Source organism: Xenia sp. Carnegie-2017, unplaced genomic scaffold, assembly GCF_021976095.1.
Source record: "Xenia sp. Carnegie-2017 unplaced genomic scaffold, XeniaSp_v1 HiC_scaffold_16, whole genome shotgun sequence".
In the NCBI taxonomy this organism is placed as follows: Eukaryota; Metazoa; Cnidaria; class Anthozoa; order Malacalcyonacea; family Xeniidae; genus Xenia; species Xenia sp. Carnegie-2017.
In genome coordinates, this window is record NW_025813469.1 from 2,370,895 (window position 1) to 2,388,922 (window position 18,028).

General features: G+C 36.3%; 3 protein-coding genes across 4 annotated transcripts; 2 read left to right on the forward strand and 1 right to left on the reverse strand.

The window, feature by feature from the left end:
- Window positions 1-1,327: 1,327 nt before the first annotated feature.
- Window positions 1,328-2,771, forward strand: LOC124437598 (NEDD8). Its single transcript, XM_046987563.1, has 6 exons — window positions 1,328-1,465; window positions 1,541-1,558; window positions 1,639-1,668; window positions 2,240-2,298; window positions 2,398-2,421; window positions 2,499-2,771. The coding sequence occupies exons 1-6, from the start codon at window positions 1,448-1,450 to the stop codon at window positions 2,584-2,586; spliced, it is 237 nt and encodes a 78-aa protein (XP_046843519.1). The 5' UTR covers window positions 1,328-1,447; the 3' UTR covers window positions 2,587-2,771.
- LOC124437597 (flap endonuclease 1-like) lies at window positions 1,572-12,439 on the reverse strand. Of its 2 annotated transcripts, XM_046987561.1 has the most exons (18): window positions 12,357-12,439; window positions 11,524-11,628; window positions 10,811-10,913; window positions 10,315-10,374; window positions 10,181-10,223; window positions 10,030-10,093; window positions 9,914-9,951; window positions 8,151-8,222; window positions 7,284-7,334; window positions 6,659-6,744; window positions 6,467-6,533; window positions 5,841-5,892; window positions 5,600-5,679; window positions 5,096-5,128; window positions 4,959-5,012; window positions 4,667-4,731; window positions 3,759-3,931; window positions 1,572-1,738 (listed from the first exon to the last, which is right to left on the reverse strand). In XM_046987561.1, exons 2-18 carry the CDS (start codon window positions 11,603-11,605, stop codon window positions 1,701-1,703), a joined length of 1,161 nt encoding a protein of 386 aa, XP_046843517.1. In that variant the 5' UTR covers window positions 11,606-11,628; window positions 12,357-12,439; the 3' UTR covers window positions 1,572-1,700. The 2 variants fall into 2 exon arrangements, with proteins under 2 accessions (XP_046843517.1, XP_046843518.1); XM_046987562.1 differs by lacking the exons at window positions 10,315-10,374; window positions 12,357-12,439 and having other exon boundaries at window positions 11,524-11,775.
- On the forward strand, window positions 12,086-17,968 carry LOC124437591 (U4/U6 small nuclear ribonucleoprotein Prp3-like). The gene is made up of 10 exons (XM_046987553.1): window positions 12,086-12,554; window positions 13,202-13,553; window positions 13,635-13,894; window positions 14,612-14,699; window positions 14,766-15,024; window positions 15,278-15,421; window positions 15,588-15,687; window positions 15,856-16,040; window positions 17,210-17,391; window positions 17,561-17,968. The coding sequence occupies exons 1-10, from the start codon at window positions 12,202-12,204 to the stop codon at window positions 17,708-17,710; spliced, it is 2,073 nt and encodes a 690-aa protein (XP_046843509.1). The 5' UTR covers window positions 12,086-12,201; the 3' UTR covers window positions 17,711-17,968.
- The last annotated feature ends 60 nt before the right edge of the window (window positions 17,969-18,028 follow it).

Sequence of the window (18,028 nt, forward strand, 5' to 3'; positions counted from 1 at the left end):
TTGTTGTTGACTGACGTTTCGACAACCTTAGCGGTAGTCATATTCAGAGTCAAATCTTCATCTACAAACAGTGGCGTAGCCAGCCCTCAAATTTGGTCCTGCTATGTTAATTTTTTTGTGTTCACTCACTGTAAAAACAAAAGATTTCTAAAGAAATGAATATTGTTAATGATCTGAAGTTTACATAGCACGACCAAAACTTGCGAGCTGGCTACGCCACTGTCTACAAACATGTACAGAAACTATTCTTCCTCCTTTAAAACAGGCTCGGCGTTCACAACGCAACGAGCCACATTTACAGACATTGGAATGTAGTTCAAAACAAAACATGTAACCTGACTGCATACTGGTTAAAATCAACGAAACTTTTCAACCTTTTCCATTACGTAACTCATCTTCGGATGAAGAGATCAACAGTTTGCAGAGCAAGTAATCAAGATACAGATCCGTTTTCCAAAAGGACGGCAGACGTTCCGTCATAATCCATGTCAGCATTATCTTGTTTTCCACCTAAAACGAGTCAAAGATGATTTCACGAATAAAGGCCTTGCAAAAGCTTTTAGTTGGCATCTAAAATTTAAAAACGATATGTTTTACATGTTTGTAGATGTAGATCGTCCAGGTTGGTACAGTCCTGAGAAGGACTGTTTTTGTTGTTGTTGACTGACGTTTCGACAACCTTAGTCATCTTCAGAGTCAAAAACAATGTCAGTCAGTCAACAACAACAAAAACAGTCCTTCTCAGGACTATACCAACCTGGACGATCTACATTTAAAAACATGTAACGATACTCTCGGATTCAAACCATTTACTTTATGAGTGAAAGAGTGAACCAAAAATTCCCAGTGAACGTACAAAGAACGAAACAGTTGAAACTTACTCGATAATTTTTCAATGGAGGATCGAACTCAAACCTTCTTCGCCGAGGACGGTATAGAAATCGAGTAGGAAAAATCTATAACAAATATCGTAGTCATGTATTGTTGCAAAAAAATTTAAGAAAATACCATACTCTCAACTAAAAACTGCATCGTACCGGCAACGATAGAAATGTGTTGAAGTAATCCACGAATATTTCGTCTTTCAGGTAAATTTCAAAATTTTCCATATTGATGGTGTCCGTTACAGTCTTGTAGTTTTTCTTCATGATAAAGTTAAAAAAACGCTACTACATCTGAGCTAGATTGTAATTTCACAAACCTAACGCGATCTTCTTTGATTGCATCATTAATCGCGAAGCGAAATTAACATAAAGTGCGATGATCATTTCAGATCAGTATTGCATGAAGTATACAACATGTTAATTGAGCCGCAATCACAACAGCACCGAAATTTTAGAATTCCGCATTTCTTCTTCATGTGCACTGCAAAAACCCTATATTCTGCGAAGTATAAACATTGAGTCGTTTATTTCAGACTGAGGGAACATACTCAAGAGTCTAAAAAATGCTAATCAAGGTGAAGGTAGGACAAAGAATCACGTGAATTTCAAAATTTTCGGCATAAGAATTAAAAGGTTTCTCATTTTCCATTTCATAGACGTTGACTGGAAAAGAGGTATGAATCTCCATGAATAAGTGCGAATTTTAATATATCTTAGAAAAGTAATATCTTCAACTGATTATAACCTGTTTCAGATTGAAATTGACATTGAGCCAACAGACAAGGTTTGTTAAACTATTCTGCACTACCTGTACCTTTAACCTCTCCTGTTTCCATTGAGCTTGCTTGCTTTTCCTTAAATTGAGCAATATTTTCAAGGGTTAGAATTAGGCGATTAAATCATTTGCAAACTGTAAACTAATTTTATTAACACAGGAAGGTTGCAAGTTACAATATCAATTTCTCCCAAGTTGCATGTTAAATTCTCCCAAGTTCCAAAGCTGAATTTTCTTAGCTCATGATAAGGCTACATGACATCAACTATAATAATTTTCACTTTCACCTTTAAAAGTTCGTAATTTGTCAGAGGCACCCCATAAAATTTGAACTTAAATACTATGGGAAAGCCAGCATGCAAGTGAAAATTTTTTGTTCCTGCCAAGTAATTTTGCACAGAAGGCCAAATTTCAGGCTTTCCACATCAGTATTTGAATAACCCATTTAAAAGTAGAGTTTTGCCTATGGTATCAGAACAAGAGCCATATGTTTTAATACAGTATTTCCTATGTATGTTCATGTGCACTTTCTTTCAATGTGTAAACGCCTATAAAAATCAACTAAAAAATAATTTTCAAGGTCGAAAGAATAAAAGAAAGAGTTGAAGAAAAAGAGGGAATACCACCTCCGCAGCAAAGGTTTTACATATCCTAGCTCATTTTCACCTTCAAACATCAAAGGATATGTGACACTTCTTGAAAATTTTAAACTCTACTAAACAAACTCTTCTTTTTTAGATTAATTTTTAGTGGAAAACAAATGTAAGAACAACAAATAAAAATGTTGCATAAAAAGTTGCCTCATTTTGATATTGATAGACAAACTTATTTCATCTTAGGAACGACGAGAAAACCGCACTAGACTACAAAATCCAAGGAGGATCAGTCCTACACTTGGTTCTTGCGCTAAGGGGTGGCATCCGTTGATGGCAATTTTGCTTGAAAGGCAAATATGTACTGAATTGTAGAAGTGTCATAGGCAGGTATAATTGTTATGCAAGTACTTTTATTCATTCAAAAACATTAAGATGTGAAAGAAATGAAAAACTAATTGTAAAATTGTTAAGGACAGGAGCCAATATCATTAAAATTGTTGCCAGCTGTTGTTTAAAGCTGTTTCATGTCTATATTATTTATGTATAAGTTGTTGCTAACTTTGAATTTTCACAAATTCAAATGCCTCCAAATATAGTGAGGCCATATGAACAAATCTTTTGACTAGAATTGGTCTGATAAGCTTAGACTCATCCACTCTTGAAGAGTTCAGAGCAAGGGGGAGGGTCTAAACCCATCTAACCAAATCCAATGAAAAAGCTTTGCGTATATGGTCACACTGTTTCAATATGAAGTAAATTTGCTATATCTGATAATAATTGATATATTTAGACAAAAATTACATTTGCAAACATAATGTGACAATAACTGAAGTTTGTCATGTTTAGTTTAACAGATACACCTCCCCTGCATGTGTATCACAGTTAGCTCATAAATACACCCTTTACATATATATCACAGTTGATAGACACACACCCCTGCACATGCTTCACAGTTAGTTCATAGATACACCCCCTTGTATAAGTATCACGGTTAGTTCATGGATACACCCCCCTTGTATAAGTATCATAGTTAGTTCATAGATACACCCCCTTGTATAAGTATCATGGTTAGTTCATAGATATACTCCCTGCATATGCATCACAGTTAGTTCATAGATACACACACCCCTGCGAATATGCATTAAAGTTGCTTCAAAGATATACCCCCCCCCCGCATAGATATGTCCAAGCTGAAGTAATATGAACAGGGCATAACTAACTTCCATTCAATGTGCACCTCGTCAAAAACCGAACTTACCTAAGACATCCAAGGAGCAATACATGGTAAAAAGTAAAAAAATATTTTATTTATGGTATTACATAGTTTTGTATAGTAAAACTATGTAGCTTCTTTTATTTACAAATGAAAATATATGACAAACTTTTATTTTATCAAAACTAGTTCAACCTCAACCAACGCAAAATTTGCAACTCACTCAATTTCCATTGAAAACAACAAGTTGTAGTATTCTACGTTGTTTCATCGCCGTTTACCAAAATTACCTGATTTGGCCTTTTTCGCAGCAGGTCCTTTCGTTTTCTTATTGTCAGCTTTTCGTTTGTTTGTCGCGTTCGGCGTTGTCGCTAGAACTTTGAAAAAACCATCAAGACGACCCTGGACAGACGTTTTTCTTGCCTTCTGCAGTTTGCTAATTCCTGAGCGAATTCTTTCCTCGCTATTCAAACACAAAATACGATTATGATAAATATCCCTTAAGTTGAATTTGAAATAAACTCATGGAACCCTATAATGTACAACTAAACTTGCAAACTTTGACAATGAATTTAACTTGCACGACTACTATTACACTTGCATGCCACCGGTTCAACTTGCTTGCCACCGGTTACACTTGCATGCCACCGGTTGCACTTGCATGCCACCGGTTCAACTTGCATGCCACCGGTTGCACTTGCATGCCACCGGTTACACTTGCATGCCACCGGTTCAACTTGCATGCCACCGGTTCAACTTGCTTGCCACCGGTTGCACTTGCATGCCACCGGTTACACTTGCATGCCACCGGTTACACTTGCATGCCACCGGTTCAACTTGCATACCACCAGTTCAACTTGCATGCCACCGGTTCAACTTGCATGCCACCGGTTCAACTTGCACGCCACCAGTTTAACTTGCACGACTACTATTACACTTGCATGCCACCGGTTGCACTTGCATGCCACCGGTTGCACTTGCATGCCACCGGTTCAACTTGGATGCCACCGGTTCAACTTGCATGCCACTGGTTCAACTTGCATACCACCAGTTCAACTTGCATGCCACCGGTTCAACTTGCATGCCACCGGTTCAACTTGCATGCCACCGGTTTAACTTGCATGCCACCGGTTCAACTTGCATGCCACCGGTTGCACTTGCTGTGCTTAGTAACACCTTAAAATCCTTCAAACTTCACCTGAATCCTTTTTCCTTAACAAGGAAATGAACAAGACCATCAACGTCAGGATCACACCATTTCAACTGAAAAAAAAATATGATTTACATCCAAGCAATTGAATTTCAACAGTTCGGCAGTTCAAGAAACACATACAGAGCGAGATAAATAAAAAAACGCTGTAAAGTAATTTATCTGTGATTTTTTTACTTCAAAAGGGTCGATTTTAGGGATGTTCGTCTTTAGTTGAGTCTCGCTATCCAATCTGCTAAAGTTCAGCTGGCCCCCAATAAATATCAAGCATATTACGAACCTCGACTTTTTCGGGATCGGCAACATCTGGATTTTTGAATAATGCTCTTGCTTCCTGGTTAAGTACATTAATACAAACAAAAAGAAAGTGTTCATTAAAGAGGAAAACGTATACCTCTTGACGATTATGTTTCGAACCTTATACTTCCAGTCTTCAGGTATTGGATATTTCTGTTAAGACAAATTTAACTGATTACTCTGTCCTATACTGTCAGTCAGGGGCTTGGGTAGCCCCTATACTGTCAGTCAGGGGCTTGGGTAGCCCCTATACTGTCAGTCAGGGGCTTGGGTAGCCCCTATACTGTCAGTCAGGGGCTTGGGTAGCCACGGGTGTCTGTCTGGATGTCCGGACATCCTTGATTTTAACTTTTTGCCTGAACGTTTATGATATATTGAAGGTAAAGTTTTTACAGATGTACTCACTAGTAACTTTTCAAATCGTTAAAAACGCCTTTCACTCTGACATGATGTATTCGAAAGAAAACTGAACAAAAATAACTAATAGCAAGCAGTTTCATTACTTGAGCAGTGTGTGCGATGGCATTGTGTCCATGGAACACCCCCACCTTTAAAAACTTCCAAAGCCCCTGCTCTCCGTATTAGAAAACGTTAGTCTAGAGCGTAACTGGAGGTTGTGCTTACCTTGCTGTCAATGTGTTTCAAGATTCCCTCAATAGAACGATGTTGCCGTACAAGCTCGATAGCTCTCTTTGGCCCGATACCTACACGTATGATGTCGATAAAAATGTTTCTTTACACAACTTTGACTGACCGCATGAAATTTTCACTTATTTTAAACGAATCCCAAACCCCACATTTTTTCATCAAAGGACAGGATTTTCTCGTTAGTGAACTGACAAATGTTTCAAGTTAAACGTCAGACCTTTTATCGAATCGCAATAATCACATCCAAGTAGAATACACAGGTCGATAAACTGCAAACATAAAAAACGAAAATCACAAAATGCTGTAAGTTATAATTCTGTAATACCATTATGCGATGAACTATTCTCACAAATCATTCAACAGGATAGCCGGTAATTTAATGTTATTTTCAGCAGAAACGACAGCATGCTAAACTTAAGTGGAATCACGAAATTTTGCGGTCTCACAAATATAGCTGTGTCAAGTTGGTAAATTTACTATAATTTTCTTCCTATACTTTCCATTAAGTGATATTCGCAAGCAAAAATTGCCAAGTTGAATATTGCAAAACCTATCTCAAGTGGGAATGTTAGATTACACAAAATAAAGAGATTTAGCAAACACGACGTGTATCGTCTAAGAGGCCGTAAATATGGCGTGGACCCAACCATATATGGGAATATCACGCAATTTTTACGCCATTTTCACGGCGTTTTTGACGATACGTCGTGTTTACTAAATCTCTCTAATTTCCCCAAACGTTTACATGTTTCATTGAAAATATAGAACTTCGCCCACACCTTACCCCAAGCTTTTACATGTTCCACTGAAAACATACTCATACATACACGAACTACTACATACCTCATCTTGCGTGAAACCAAGTTCTTCCAAAATTTTTTTCAAGTGAAACTCTTGAATTGGCAATTTCCTATGGGAACATAGGTAAAGGAAAGATGCGATTCATTATGAAAACCGCGCGCGATGATGTAAGTTCCTGGAAAAGCTTGAAATGAAACATGCCCGCCCCCCCCTTTAATTTCATACGTAACTAACCTTGCCTCGCTGAAGGTCATGTGACGTAAGGTAATCAATGATCCAAATGTTAAACTATCCATGTCTTCCGTAGCTGTAGCATAAACCTTATTTATAAATAAATTATACGAGGTGAGGCATCACGAGGACTGGGTTGGTTTGGTTTATTCTATTTAGAATTAATTCTAACCAGTTTAACTGTTTAAGGGGTTGTTCACATGAGCCCGATAGCCGGGATTCAGCAAAGCGTTAAATCATTTTGGCAAATGGAAAAGATTAAATACTTCACAACCAAAAACTTATTTGAGCAATTTTTCTATGCTCTGATTTTGAAAATTCACAAAACCTTTAAAATGAAAACAAATAATTTAGCATGATTTAAAAATTACGACTAAAATGACATATGACGCTTAAGAAAAGGTTGTAAGTTTTGCGCTTAAAGTTTTTGCTCCTTTCAATGACTCAAAATCATTTCACGCCTCGCTAAATCCCTGTTACCAGGCTCATGTGAACAGCCCCTGAGACCAACATCTTAAACTTATGTTCTCAATATAACAGCTAGTAAAAACTACGAAACTTTCAAAAAGCACAACAACAGAGTATTTGCACTGAGTTGAGCAGCCTGCATATTGAGGTGCAACAATACCTTTCCATTGGCAACAAGGGAAGCACATTGTGCCTCAGCCTCACAAGGTGCCTACAAAATAATATTATGTATAATTAACAGATGATAAAGGTGGATTACCAGACAAGGTTTATATAATATAATATATATAAAATAACGACAATGAAACACGTGCACTGATTGGTCAAAAGCCGAGTTTGCATTGGCTTGTGCAAACTGATAAGAGCTCAATCAGTCGTGAATGCATGTTAGAGGAAAAATTGAAACATTTGTTTTAAATTTATCTGCTTTGCATTATTGCCAGCCTAACTCATACAAGAAGTAAAAGTTTTTTAGCACAGGCTTATGCAAATCGATGAGAGCATTGGGAAAACTTGAGAGCAGATCAATGCTAAAATCTTGAAAAACTTTGTGGTACATGCAGGATTTTATTCTTTGGGGTCAAGACACCTCCAAAATGTCCTTTACTATAAAGCAGACTCCAAAAAAAGCAAGACATCTTGAGATCCAGAATATTCATAAATTGATTCTGTCTGAGGATGACTTTGAAATAAAGTCGAAAATTTACAGTTCACTTCTCGTCTTGTTTTTATGCATATTTTGCAATCTCAAGATGTCTTGCTTATTTGAAATTTGCTTTATACTATATTTCTTTAAATTGTCGGCTGGTCATGGTTTTTATGTCCTTTAGATTTACATAAATTGCACACCGTTTGACAACTCTGTAATTTTCAAGGAACATAAATAAAGACTTTTAGTACCTATAGGAAACATTACATTGGCATCACTGGGTACATGAAGATGTCACATGATTTCATGATGACCATTACACCTTAAGTGGTCACATGATCTTACGTGATTGCATCACATGACATAAAACATACTTACATCCAGATAAGGTACTCCCATTAATTGTAGTACACTTTTACATTCCTCATTATGTTGTTTGGTAACTTTGACCTAAGTTGAGTGAAAACTAGTTTGTCAAAATCAACTCCAAAATATTTTCATGCCTAAATACAAATAGTGAAGCAAGATGTTAATCATCTTCATGTCATACATCTATAAAAACTGTTCAGCAATTTGTTTAACTCTTATGTTAAATCATTCCACTGGAATGTTAAATGATTTAAAAATTCTAATTAAAAAATGTAAATAGATTTGGTGTTTTCTTACACAACTATAACAATTACATGTGGTCATTGAAATGATGGTTAGTACATAGATAGTTGAAATGACAGTTAGTATATAGATAGTTGAAATGACAGTTAGTATATAGATAGTTGAAATGACAGTACATAGATAGTTGAAATGACAGTTAGTATATAGATAGTTGAAATGACAGTTAGTATATAGATAGTTGAAATGACAGTTAGTATATAGATAGTTGAAATGACAGTTAGTACATAGATAGTTGAAATGAGAGTTAGTACATAGATAGTTGAAATGACAGTTAGTACATAGATAGTTGAAATGACAGTTAGTATATAGATAGTTGAACTGACAGTTAGTACATAGATAGTTGAAATAACAGTTAGTACATAGATAGTTGAAATGACAGTTAGTATATAGATAGTTGAAATGACAGTTAGTATATAGATAGTTGAAATGACAGTTAGTATATAGATAGTTGAAATGACAGTTAGTATATAGATAGTTGAAATGACAGTATATAGATAGTTGAAATGACAGTATATAGATAGTTGAAATGACAGTTAGTACATAGACAGTTGAAATGACAGTTAGTACATAGATAGTTGAAATGACAGTTAGTACATAGATAGTTGAAATGACAGTTAGTATATAGATAGTTGAAATGACAGTTAGTATATAGATAGTTGAAATGACAGTTAGTATATAGATAGTTGAAATGACAGTTAGTACATAGACAGTTGAAATGACAGTTAGTATATAGATAGTTGAAATGACAGTTAGTATATAGATAGTTGAAATGACAGTTAGTATATAGATAGTTGAAATGACAGTTAGTATATAGATAGTTGAAATGAGAGTTAGTACATAGATAGTTGAAATGACAGTTAGTACATAGATAGTTGAAATGACAGTTAGTATATAGATAGTTGAAATGACAGTTAGTACATAGATAGTTGAAATAACAGTTAGTACATAGATAGTTGAAATGACAGTTAGTATATAGATAGTTGAAATGACAGTTAGTATATAGATAGTTGAAATGACAGTTAGTATATAGATAGTTGAAATGACAGTTAGTATATAGATAGTTGAAATGACAGTATATAGATAGTTGAAATGACAGTATATAGATAGTTGAAATGACAGTTAGTACATAGACAGTTGAAATGACAGTTAGTACATAGATAGTTGAAATGACAGTTAGTACATAGATAGTTGAAATGACAGTTAGTATATAGATAGTTGAAATGACAGTTAGTATATAGATAGTTGAAATGACAGTTAGTATATAGATAGTTGAAATGACAGTTAGTATATAGATAGTTGAAATGACAGTTAGTATATAGATAGTTGAAATGACAGTTAGTATATAGATAGTTGAAATGACAGTTAGTATATAGATAGTTGAAATGACAGTATATAGATAGTTGAACTGACAGTTAGTACATAAATAGTTAAAATGATAGTTATATGTAGAACTGCATCAACTACCCTACCAATCTACGTTGACTTTTGTCAATCATTGCTGCATCTCCTGTTGTGCAAAAATAAAATACAATATCAGAACAATGGTGTATTTTTCTTCTATCAAGTGCATCAAATGAATTTGTACCAGCTTCCTCGGCTGCTTGAAGGTCTTTCTGTGCCTGTTCTCTTCTTTCTGTTCTTTTTGCAAGCTATATATGTTAAAAAATAACATACTATGAAAACATGTGCTCAAAAGTCATGCAGTTACATACATCAAAAGAGATAATCATGTATACCTCACCAGACTTGAGTTTAGGTGGCTTTCCATCAAAAACATAACTAAAGTACACACAATGAGAAAAGCAAAACCATAAAATAGACCCTTAAGTAAAACAACAACACCAAAAAAACTATGGTTGATTTAACTTACACTGGTTTAATGCCATTTTCCACCATTCTTATAGTACGATAAAAGATTCCCATAATGTGACTAAAACCAACCAACCATACACATTACACATACATTTGACCCAAACTGGAAGTTTGTAAACTACAAATCCGAGATCAAATTGTACAGAAAGTTTGGTGCTTTCGTTTATGCGCACCCAAAATGTGAATTTTGCACTGTATTTTCAACAAAATAATGTACTTTTTCAAAAGTTGCATGCAAACACGTGCTCTTAGCAAAAAATCGTGCACCTGTGACCTTGTGTGCAGTACAAACTCTCCATTCTGGAACGTGACCACATTCCCTCAAGAAAGCCCATCAACATGTGCATTTAAAGTTAGAAAGATTTTCAATCTGTTTAACATTTCACGTCTCCATTCTCAATTTGAAAAGGAAATGTGTTGATCTGCTGCTTGAGAAAAATCTTCACATCACCATGAATCTTTGAATAAAGAATACATGAAAACGTATCAATTACCTCGTGACCTCTCCTGCCTCATTTGTTAGCTGACTTCCATCACTTCTTACAGCAATCAAAAATTGATAAATGCTCATCGAGGCATCAATGGCAACTTTTCTGCCTGAAATATTACCAAAATCAAATTGTGATTTTCTTCCTTCGTCTCTGTCACAAAACAGACAACCCCAATGGCAAGGGATGAAAACAAGGATACTCCCCACACCTAAATCTTACATGAAAATTTCGATATAGGCTTTGTCACGGTATAGAGAACATATAGTAGTCCCAATCCATTGAATTTGTTGTTTCAGGCATTATTGAGCAAGCAAGTACCATAATGGTAGCCAGTTAATTGCATTTTGCAACCAAAAGGAATGATGAAATGAATTATGGCCCAGATATGGGAGCGCAATTTTGAGAAAACAACACTTTTATGTGTGAACATTTCGAATTTTGGGTGCACAGTTTACAATCTTTCCAGTCTGGCTTATGGCAGCCAATAATCTAATAAAATGGATTCAGCTGCAAGCTGCACAACAAAGCGGACCTAATCTATGTTCCCTATATTATGACATAATCATTGGAAATCTATGCCTATATACCAACACATTTCATTCCTCAAAGTCTCAACTTTTTCGAGCTCGCTAAACAACTTTTTCACGTTAGCTGATTGGTAAAGGACAAGAGATGATACATTTAGAAGTAAGATAATTGAAGAAAAATCCAAATACCAAAGTAATTCTTTATTTCATTTTCTTTCATACAAGTAGGTGCACAATCACCGAGCAGCTTCGTCAGTCCATGTATACCCATTTTTAAAGAAATCCTTTTAGCACCTTTAAATTGTTCAAATGGACAGTTTTAATAGACTGGTTTCGTTGGATTATCGTAAAACCACCAAGCATACAAATGTCTGGTGAATTTTGTATTTCTCGCGCTATTTCCTGGCTATGAAAATTTAATTTCCCGCTCAATATAACGAGCCCGTTACTAAATTTCAGCGGTAGAAATTTAAAGTGAATGCGCCAATGGGAAAATACAGTTTCCGCTTTCTTTGGAAAATTTCGCAACACAGAAAATAGGTGTAATTGTCACGGAATTCGTTTTGAGTAAACATTTTTTGATCATATAAATAGTGAGAAAGCCCTCAAAAATTCTGAATAGCGTTTATTATGGCTTTTCTGAATCAACACTACAGTGCTTTCTTTGATAGTTTTGCTTTTGCAGCTATTTGAGAACTAAAGAAAGTTTGCATATGGAAACACCATATAAAAACGCACGTTGTACGTTTTTCATAGAATTGATAGAAATGAAGAAAGTTAAAAATTGGACATTTTACATAAACATGATGGTTTTGATGGGTATTTAGGTAAACCTTATATGTGGAAGATAATTTTAAGAATCAGGAAATGGCCTTGAGTCGAAAAGAAGTCGATGAAATAAAGCCATGGTTAAAAGACACAGTAAAAAAGCGACTTGGTTATTCTGAAAAGTCTGTTGTAAACGCTGCCTTACAATGCTTACAAAACAATCTAGACAAGGATTCGGCTTGCAAGGAACTTACTTCGCTACTGGACGATATAGCACCGACGTTTGTTGATGATCTGTTCTCGAAACTCGATCGGATCCGCAGACCGAAGTCTTCAAGTCGACATAACACGAACAAGAAACGTACTTTAGAAGATGTGTTTGGTGACAGTCGTGATCATGACGATGTGACAAGAGATGAATCTGAAACGTTGAGAAAACGTAAAAAGACTAGGTTGTTCTTGCTTGCCTTGATATAAATATCATCACGATATCCTGAGCATGGGGCTAACCAAATGACGACATAACTTCCATTGTTCCCTTGTTTGTATGGTAGTATTGTACCATGAGACTTTAATCAGAAGACTACCATACAACAAAGTACTTGTAATGGAGGCATGGGCATAGGGAGATTGATAATGGGGCTCTTAGACATGTATGCCTCATATTATGTTTCCCTGTAGTCTATTGTTTTCAACAGATTATAATGTGCATACATAAATCTTCCCCCAATTATTGATCTTCCTATGCCCATAAATGAGAGCTAAATTTTATTATTCCACAATATAAATTTGAAAAGATACCAAAGCCATTCGACACTTGCTGTCTATACTAGTACATATATGTAGTCAAAACCCTTCCATATGGTTTCATGTCTCATCAATTGTGCATCGTAATAGCTAGTTTTTTTCATTAATATATCACACCACACATGTTATTAATCTGCAGCAACTAATTTTAATATTCACATTGCTAATAACTTAACCTTGCACAACATCTTTAGTAATACTAAACACAGCTCATGCAGTATTGATAAAGATGTAGAAAGTACCATACACTATTCAATACTATACACTATAGAATAAAATATGTGTTCTTTAGATTCGAAGCCTTAAAAGATGACAATGAACCCTTGCCTCCACCAGTTCCAGACTTCGAACCAGTTGAGGTTCCTGCCCCACTGGATGCTTCGCAGATTTCGGCCATGTTGGAAAAGAAGAAGAAGGAATTGGCAGAAAGGAGAGAACAGCTTGAGAACTTACGTAAACAGCAACAAGCAATGGTCCAGCATGTACCCCAACCACCCGTATCAGAATTCGTACCACCAATACCACTGGATGAAGAAGAGGACAGTGGACCACCACCATCGCTGGAAGAACAACAAGCATTGATGAATGAGGCTATAGAAAAAGCAAGAAAGGCAGCAAGTTTGCACAATAGAATTCAAGCAAAGGTACAAGCTGTGTTTTTCTAACAACCATTTTATGAATCATATTCAATTTGTGATAAAAAGGACGTGAATCTTTCTTTCTAGTTGCCGTTGATGAGCAGTGTGGCTGGAAATCTATTCAGATCTGCTGCAGTCAATCTTTCGGCGGTAAACGACAAACCATCGGCGTTGATTCTTGACGACAAGGGACGAGCTGTTGACTCGAGCGGGAAAGCTCTCAGCATGATGAGCAGAATGCCAACTCTGAAAGCAAACATCAGGGCGAAAAAACGCGAGGCTTTCATGCAGGTTGAAAAGCCGACGGATGATATGGCAAATAAATCCTTCTTCGACAACAGAGTTAGGTTGGTTGATTCAGATTATTGTGTGTTGATTACCTTTTTGAAATGTTCCTGTGAAACCCTCAATACGAGGACTGTGCATCCAACTTTTGGGTTTTACCAATATTTTTCAAAATTGCTTTATTCTGATGAAACCTTTTCACAATGTTTCACCTCTTGCTCTCTAAACCTTAGTCTTTCTCAGATATAGCTTACGTGTGACGTCTTTACTTTTTTCATTTTAGTCTTTCTCAGATATAGTTTACGTTTGACGTCTTTAGTTTTTTCATTTTAGTCTTTCTCAGATATAGCTTACGTTTGACGTCTTTAGTTTTTTCATTTTAGTCTTTCTCAGATATAGCTTACGTTTGACGTCTTTAGTTTTTTCATTTTAGTCTTTCTCAGATATAGCTTACGTTTGACGTCTTTAGTTTTTTCATTTTAGTCTTTCTCAGATATAGCTTACGTTTGACGTCTTTAGTTTTTTCATTTTAGTCTTTCTCAGATATAACTTACGTTTGACGTCTTTAGTTTTTTCATTTTAGTCTTTCTCAGATATAGCTTACGTTTGACGTCTTTAGTTTTTTCATTTTAGTCTTTCTCAGATAAAACTTGCGTTTGACGTCATTGCTTTTCATATCTTTGTCTTTCTTGGATATTAATTGCGCTAGAAGGCTATTGTCAGCATGTGTTGAATTACGCAGTCATCATTTTGTTCAAAACAAGCTTTTGTCCGTTCAGTTCAAAATCGTCCACAAGATCCAAACGCGCATTCAAGTTCCACGAGAAAGGAAAGTTTCAGCAAATCGCTCAAAAAATTCGTGCCAAGGTTGGTACAATCCATTCTGCTGTAGGTGTGCTTCGTCTTTCGATGACAGCAATGTTTCAATTCTAGGCTCAACTGGAAAAACTACAAGCTCAAATTGCCGCTGCAGCAAAGAAGACTGGAATATCGTCTGCAACGAAGCTTGCACTGATTACCCCCAGCAAAGACGTGCAACAAGACAGCGTCCCGGATGTCGAGTGGTGGGATGCAGCCGTCATGCCCAATATGAAATATGATGCATTCCTTATGATTGCTGACCAAGACAAACCAAAATATCTTCAAGGATTAACTTCCTACATTGAGCATCCGATACAGCGACATCCCCCGGGTGAGTGTCAGCGGTAAATCATATCTTCAGTGTGTGTATCATTTACAACATACATGATTGTTGACTAATATTCTTTGACCATTGAACAAAAACTTGTAGCCATCTTTGCTTGCGATTTCTCACTCTCTAAAGTGAATAAACTCGAATATATTTTACGAGGGGGGAGAAAGGAAGTGGTTGACAGTAAAGAACACTTATAAAATGGTCTACATGAAGTTCTGTCAATGTTCTCATTATGCGCACTCGTTTTTAGCGGAACCCAAAGAAACTCCAATACTACCGATGATGTTGACTAAAAAGGAACGCAAGAAGATACGAACTCAGCGACGTCGTGAGGTTGAGACTGAAAAACAAGAGAAAATACGACTTGGTCTTGAACCACCACCTCCTCCTAAAGGTAAGATTGTGGACTATACCCATAGTCATAACCACCACCATCACCTTCTAATGGTAAGATAGGGGGCTGTACACATAGTTATAAGCAACACCACCTTTGTTTGAAAAAAGAAAGTTCATTAATATTTGTGAACGGGTTTCAACATTTTACATCTGTTTTTGTAAAGTTAAGATTTCGAATCTCATGCGAGTTCTTGGCAGTGAAGCAGTTCAAGATCCAACCAAAGTGGAAGCTCACGTTCGTGCTCAAATGGCTCAACGTCAGAGGTAAGTCTGAAACAAGACGAATCGTCTCGTTTTAAAAAATATGGTTTGGAATGATCAGTTGTTGGAAATTTTGTTCAGCATCATGAACGATTAATGTCAACTCAGAAGTAACAGCTGTTTATGTGTATTGTCTTGTGGCGTTTATTTATTTCTATGTTTCTTCTTCAGAGCTCACGAGGCTGCAAACGAAGCAAGGAAGCTAACGCCAGCGGCACGACGGGAGAAAAATATAAAAAAACTGAACGAAGACACGAGTTTTGGCGTTCATGTCAGTTTATATCAAGTCAAAGACCTTCACCATCCACAAAAACAATATAAGGTCGACACAAACGCGAGACAGTTGTATATGACAGGTAATTGCAAGGATCGCAGAATGATCTTTTTGTGGACGTTGCAGATTTAACGCACGAATACAAAAGCAATTTTCTTATAGGAAAAAAAATTCTTGTGTGAAAACAGGCTATTGTTGCATCACTCCAAAGAACAGCTCTAGTTAAATATATTATGTTATTTCAGGTGCCAGGATTCTTAGTTTGCTCTATCATGAAGATATTTAAGCTTTCATTTGTTTCCCTTGAACCCAGCTTGCTCAATCAGTCTGAAGACATAATAACTTTTCTTTCATTTCTGTGAACATTTAACCACTTCATCCTCAATGAAGACTCCGAACTCTACATTCCATTTTTTTGAGAATATTTAACCAATTCATCCTCAATGAAGACTCCGAGCTCTACATTCCATTTCTTTGAGAACATTTAACCACTTCATCCTCAATGAAGACACCGAACTCTACATATCATTTCTTTTGAGAGCATTTAACCACTTCATCCTCAATGAAGGCACCGAACTCTACATTCCATTTCTTTGAGAACATTTAACCACTTCATCCTCAATGAAGACTGCGAACTCTACATTCCATTCTTCTGAGAACATTTAACCACTTAATCCTCAATGAAGACTCCGAGCTCTACATTCCATTTTTTTGAGAACATTTAACCACTTCATCCTCAATGAAAACTCCGAACTCTACATTCCATTTTTCTGAGAACATTTAACCACTTCATCCTCAATGAAGACTCCGAGCTCTACATTCCATTTCTTTTGAGAGCATTTAACCACTTCATCCTCAATGAAGACACGAAACTCTACACATCATTTCTTTGAGAATATTTAACCACTTCATCCTCAATGAAGACTCCGAACTTTACATATCATTTCTTTTGAGAGCATTTAACCACTTCATCCTCAATGAAGGCACCGAACTCTACATTCCATTTCTTTTGAGAGCATTTAATCACTTCATCCTCAATGAAGACACGAAACTCTACACATCATTTCGCTGAACATTTGATCGCTCCATCCTTCATAAAGAAAACTCACGATACAGCTAATATTTCTGTAATCATTTGACCACTTCTCTGATAAAGACACCTTACTCTACATCTCATTTTTTGAGCATTTGATTGTTGCATCCCTAATAAAGATCTTACTCTACATGTTATATACTAAAAATTCCTTTCAGGTTGTGTTGTGTTGTTAAGAGACATGAATCTCGTGATTGTCGAAGGTGGGCCGAAGGCGCAAAAAAAATACCGCAGGTTGATGTTACATCGAATAAAGTGGGCCGAAGGCTCAAAAAAGAACGCAAATTCGGATGACGAAGGCGAGAAAACGGCGCAAAATTTTTGTCGTCTTGTTTGGGAGGTTTGTATGTAGGAATAAGGATTTCATATATAGTGGCCTGTATGGGAGGCTTGTAGTTAGAAAGGATTTTGTAATGCAGACTTGTTTGTGAAGTTTGCAAATTGAAGGGATTTGTAGTAGAGGATTTACGTGTTTGGAAGTAGCCTCAACCACATGCTTTATATTTCAGGGTGCAGAAAAAAAGCGACATTTTTCCGACTTCAAGTTAAAAACATGCGCCAACGAGGCGTCGGCGAGGGAGTATCTAAAAACCTACGGTGTTGAGCATTACTGGGATTTGGCCATAAGCGAGTCAGTCCTAGAAGGTGCAGAGGACTGAAATCCAAATGATTCTTAATGAGTTGAAAAAATTTCCAAGGCCTGTTGAATATGATTGCATTCCCCCTGTCGCTATGATGGAAACCACGAACAAGAAATGCGTTCTTGCACTGCCTTCCACACATTTCCACGTGAATTACAAACATTCAATATTTTATTATTAAAAGTTCGAACTACACTCAGAAATAATAGTTGTGTTTTTCATTTTCTCAGTTGATATGTTTTCTTGTCAAGCACGAAATACACATTGGCGTTGCTATTGAAGCTGTACTATTGATTTGTAAATATCGAACACGGCAATAAGGTCGTGTTATAAAGA

What these genes read in the sequence shown, in the direction of transcription:
- LOC124437598 (XM_046987563.1), top strand. An exon ending in ACATTGAGCCAACAGACAAG is followed by an intron (nt 1,669 to 2,239) that starts GTTTGTTAAACT and finishes ATAATTTTCAAG; the next exon opens with GTCGAAAGAATAAAAGAAAG. An exon ending in ATTTTTAGTGGAAAACAAAT is followed by an intron (nt 2,422 to 2,498) that starts GTAAGAACAACA and finishes ATTTCATCTTAG; the next exon opens with GAACGACGAGAAAACCGCAC.
- LOC124437597 (XM_046987561.1), bottom strand. Translation starts at nt 11,605, where the DNA reads ATGGGTATACATGGACTGACGAAGCTGCTCGGTGATTGTGCACCTACT. An exon ending in TGGGAGTACCTTATCTGGAT is followed by an intron (nt 7,335 to 8,150) that starts GTAAGTATGTTT and finishes ATTATTTTGTAG; the next exon opens with GCACCTTGTGAGGCTGAGGC. An exon ending in TGCGAAAAAGGCCAAATCAG is followed by an intron (nt 1,739 to 3,758) that starts GTAATTTTGGTA and finishes GCTCAATTTAAG; the next exon opens with GAAAAGCAAGCAAGCTCAAT.
- LOC124437591 (XM_046987553.1), top strand. Translation starts at nt 12,202, where the DNA reads ATGGCCTTGAGTCGAAAAGAAGTCGATGAAATAAAGCCATGGTTAAAA. An exon ending in ACAATAGAATTCAAGCAAAG is followed by an intron (nt 13,554 to 13,634) that starts GTACAAGCTGTG and finishes CTTTCTTTCTAG; the next exon opens with TTGCCGTTGATGAGCAGTGT. An exon ending in GAGACAGTTGTATATGACAG is followed by an intron (nt 16,041 to 17,209) that starts GTAATTGCAAGG and finishes AATTCCTTTCAG; the next exon opens with GTTGTGTTGTGTTGTTAAGA.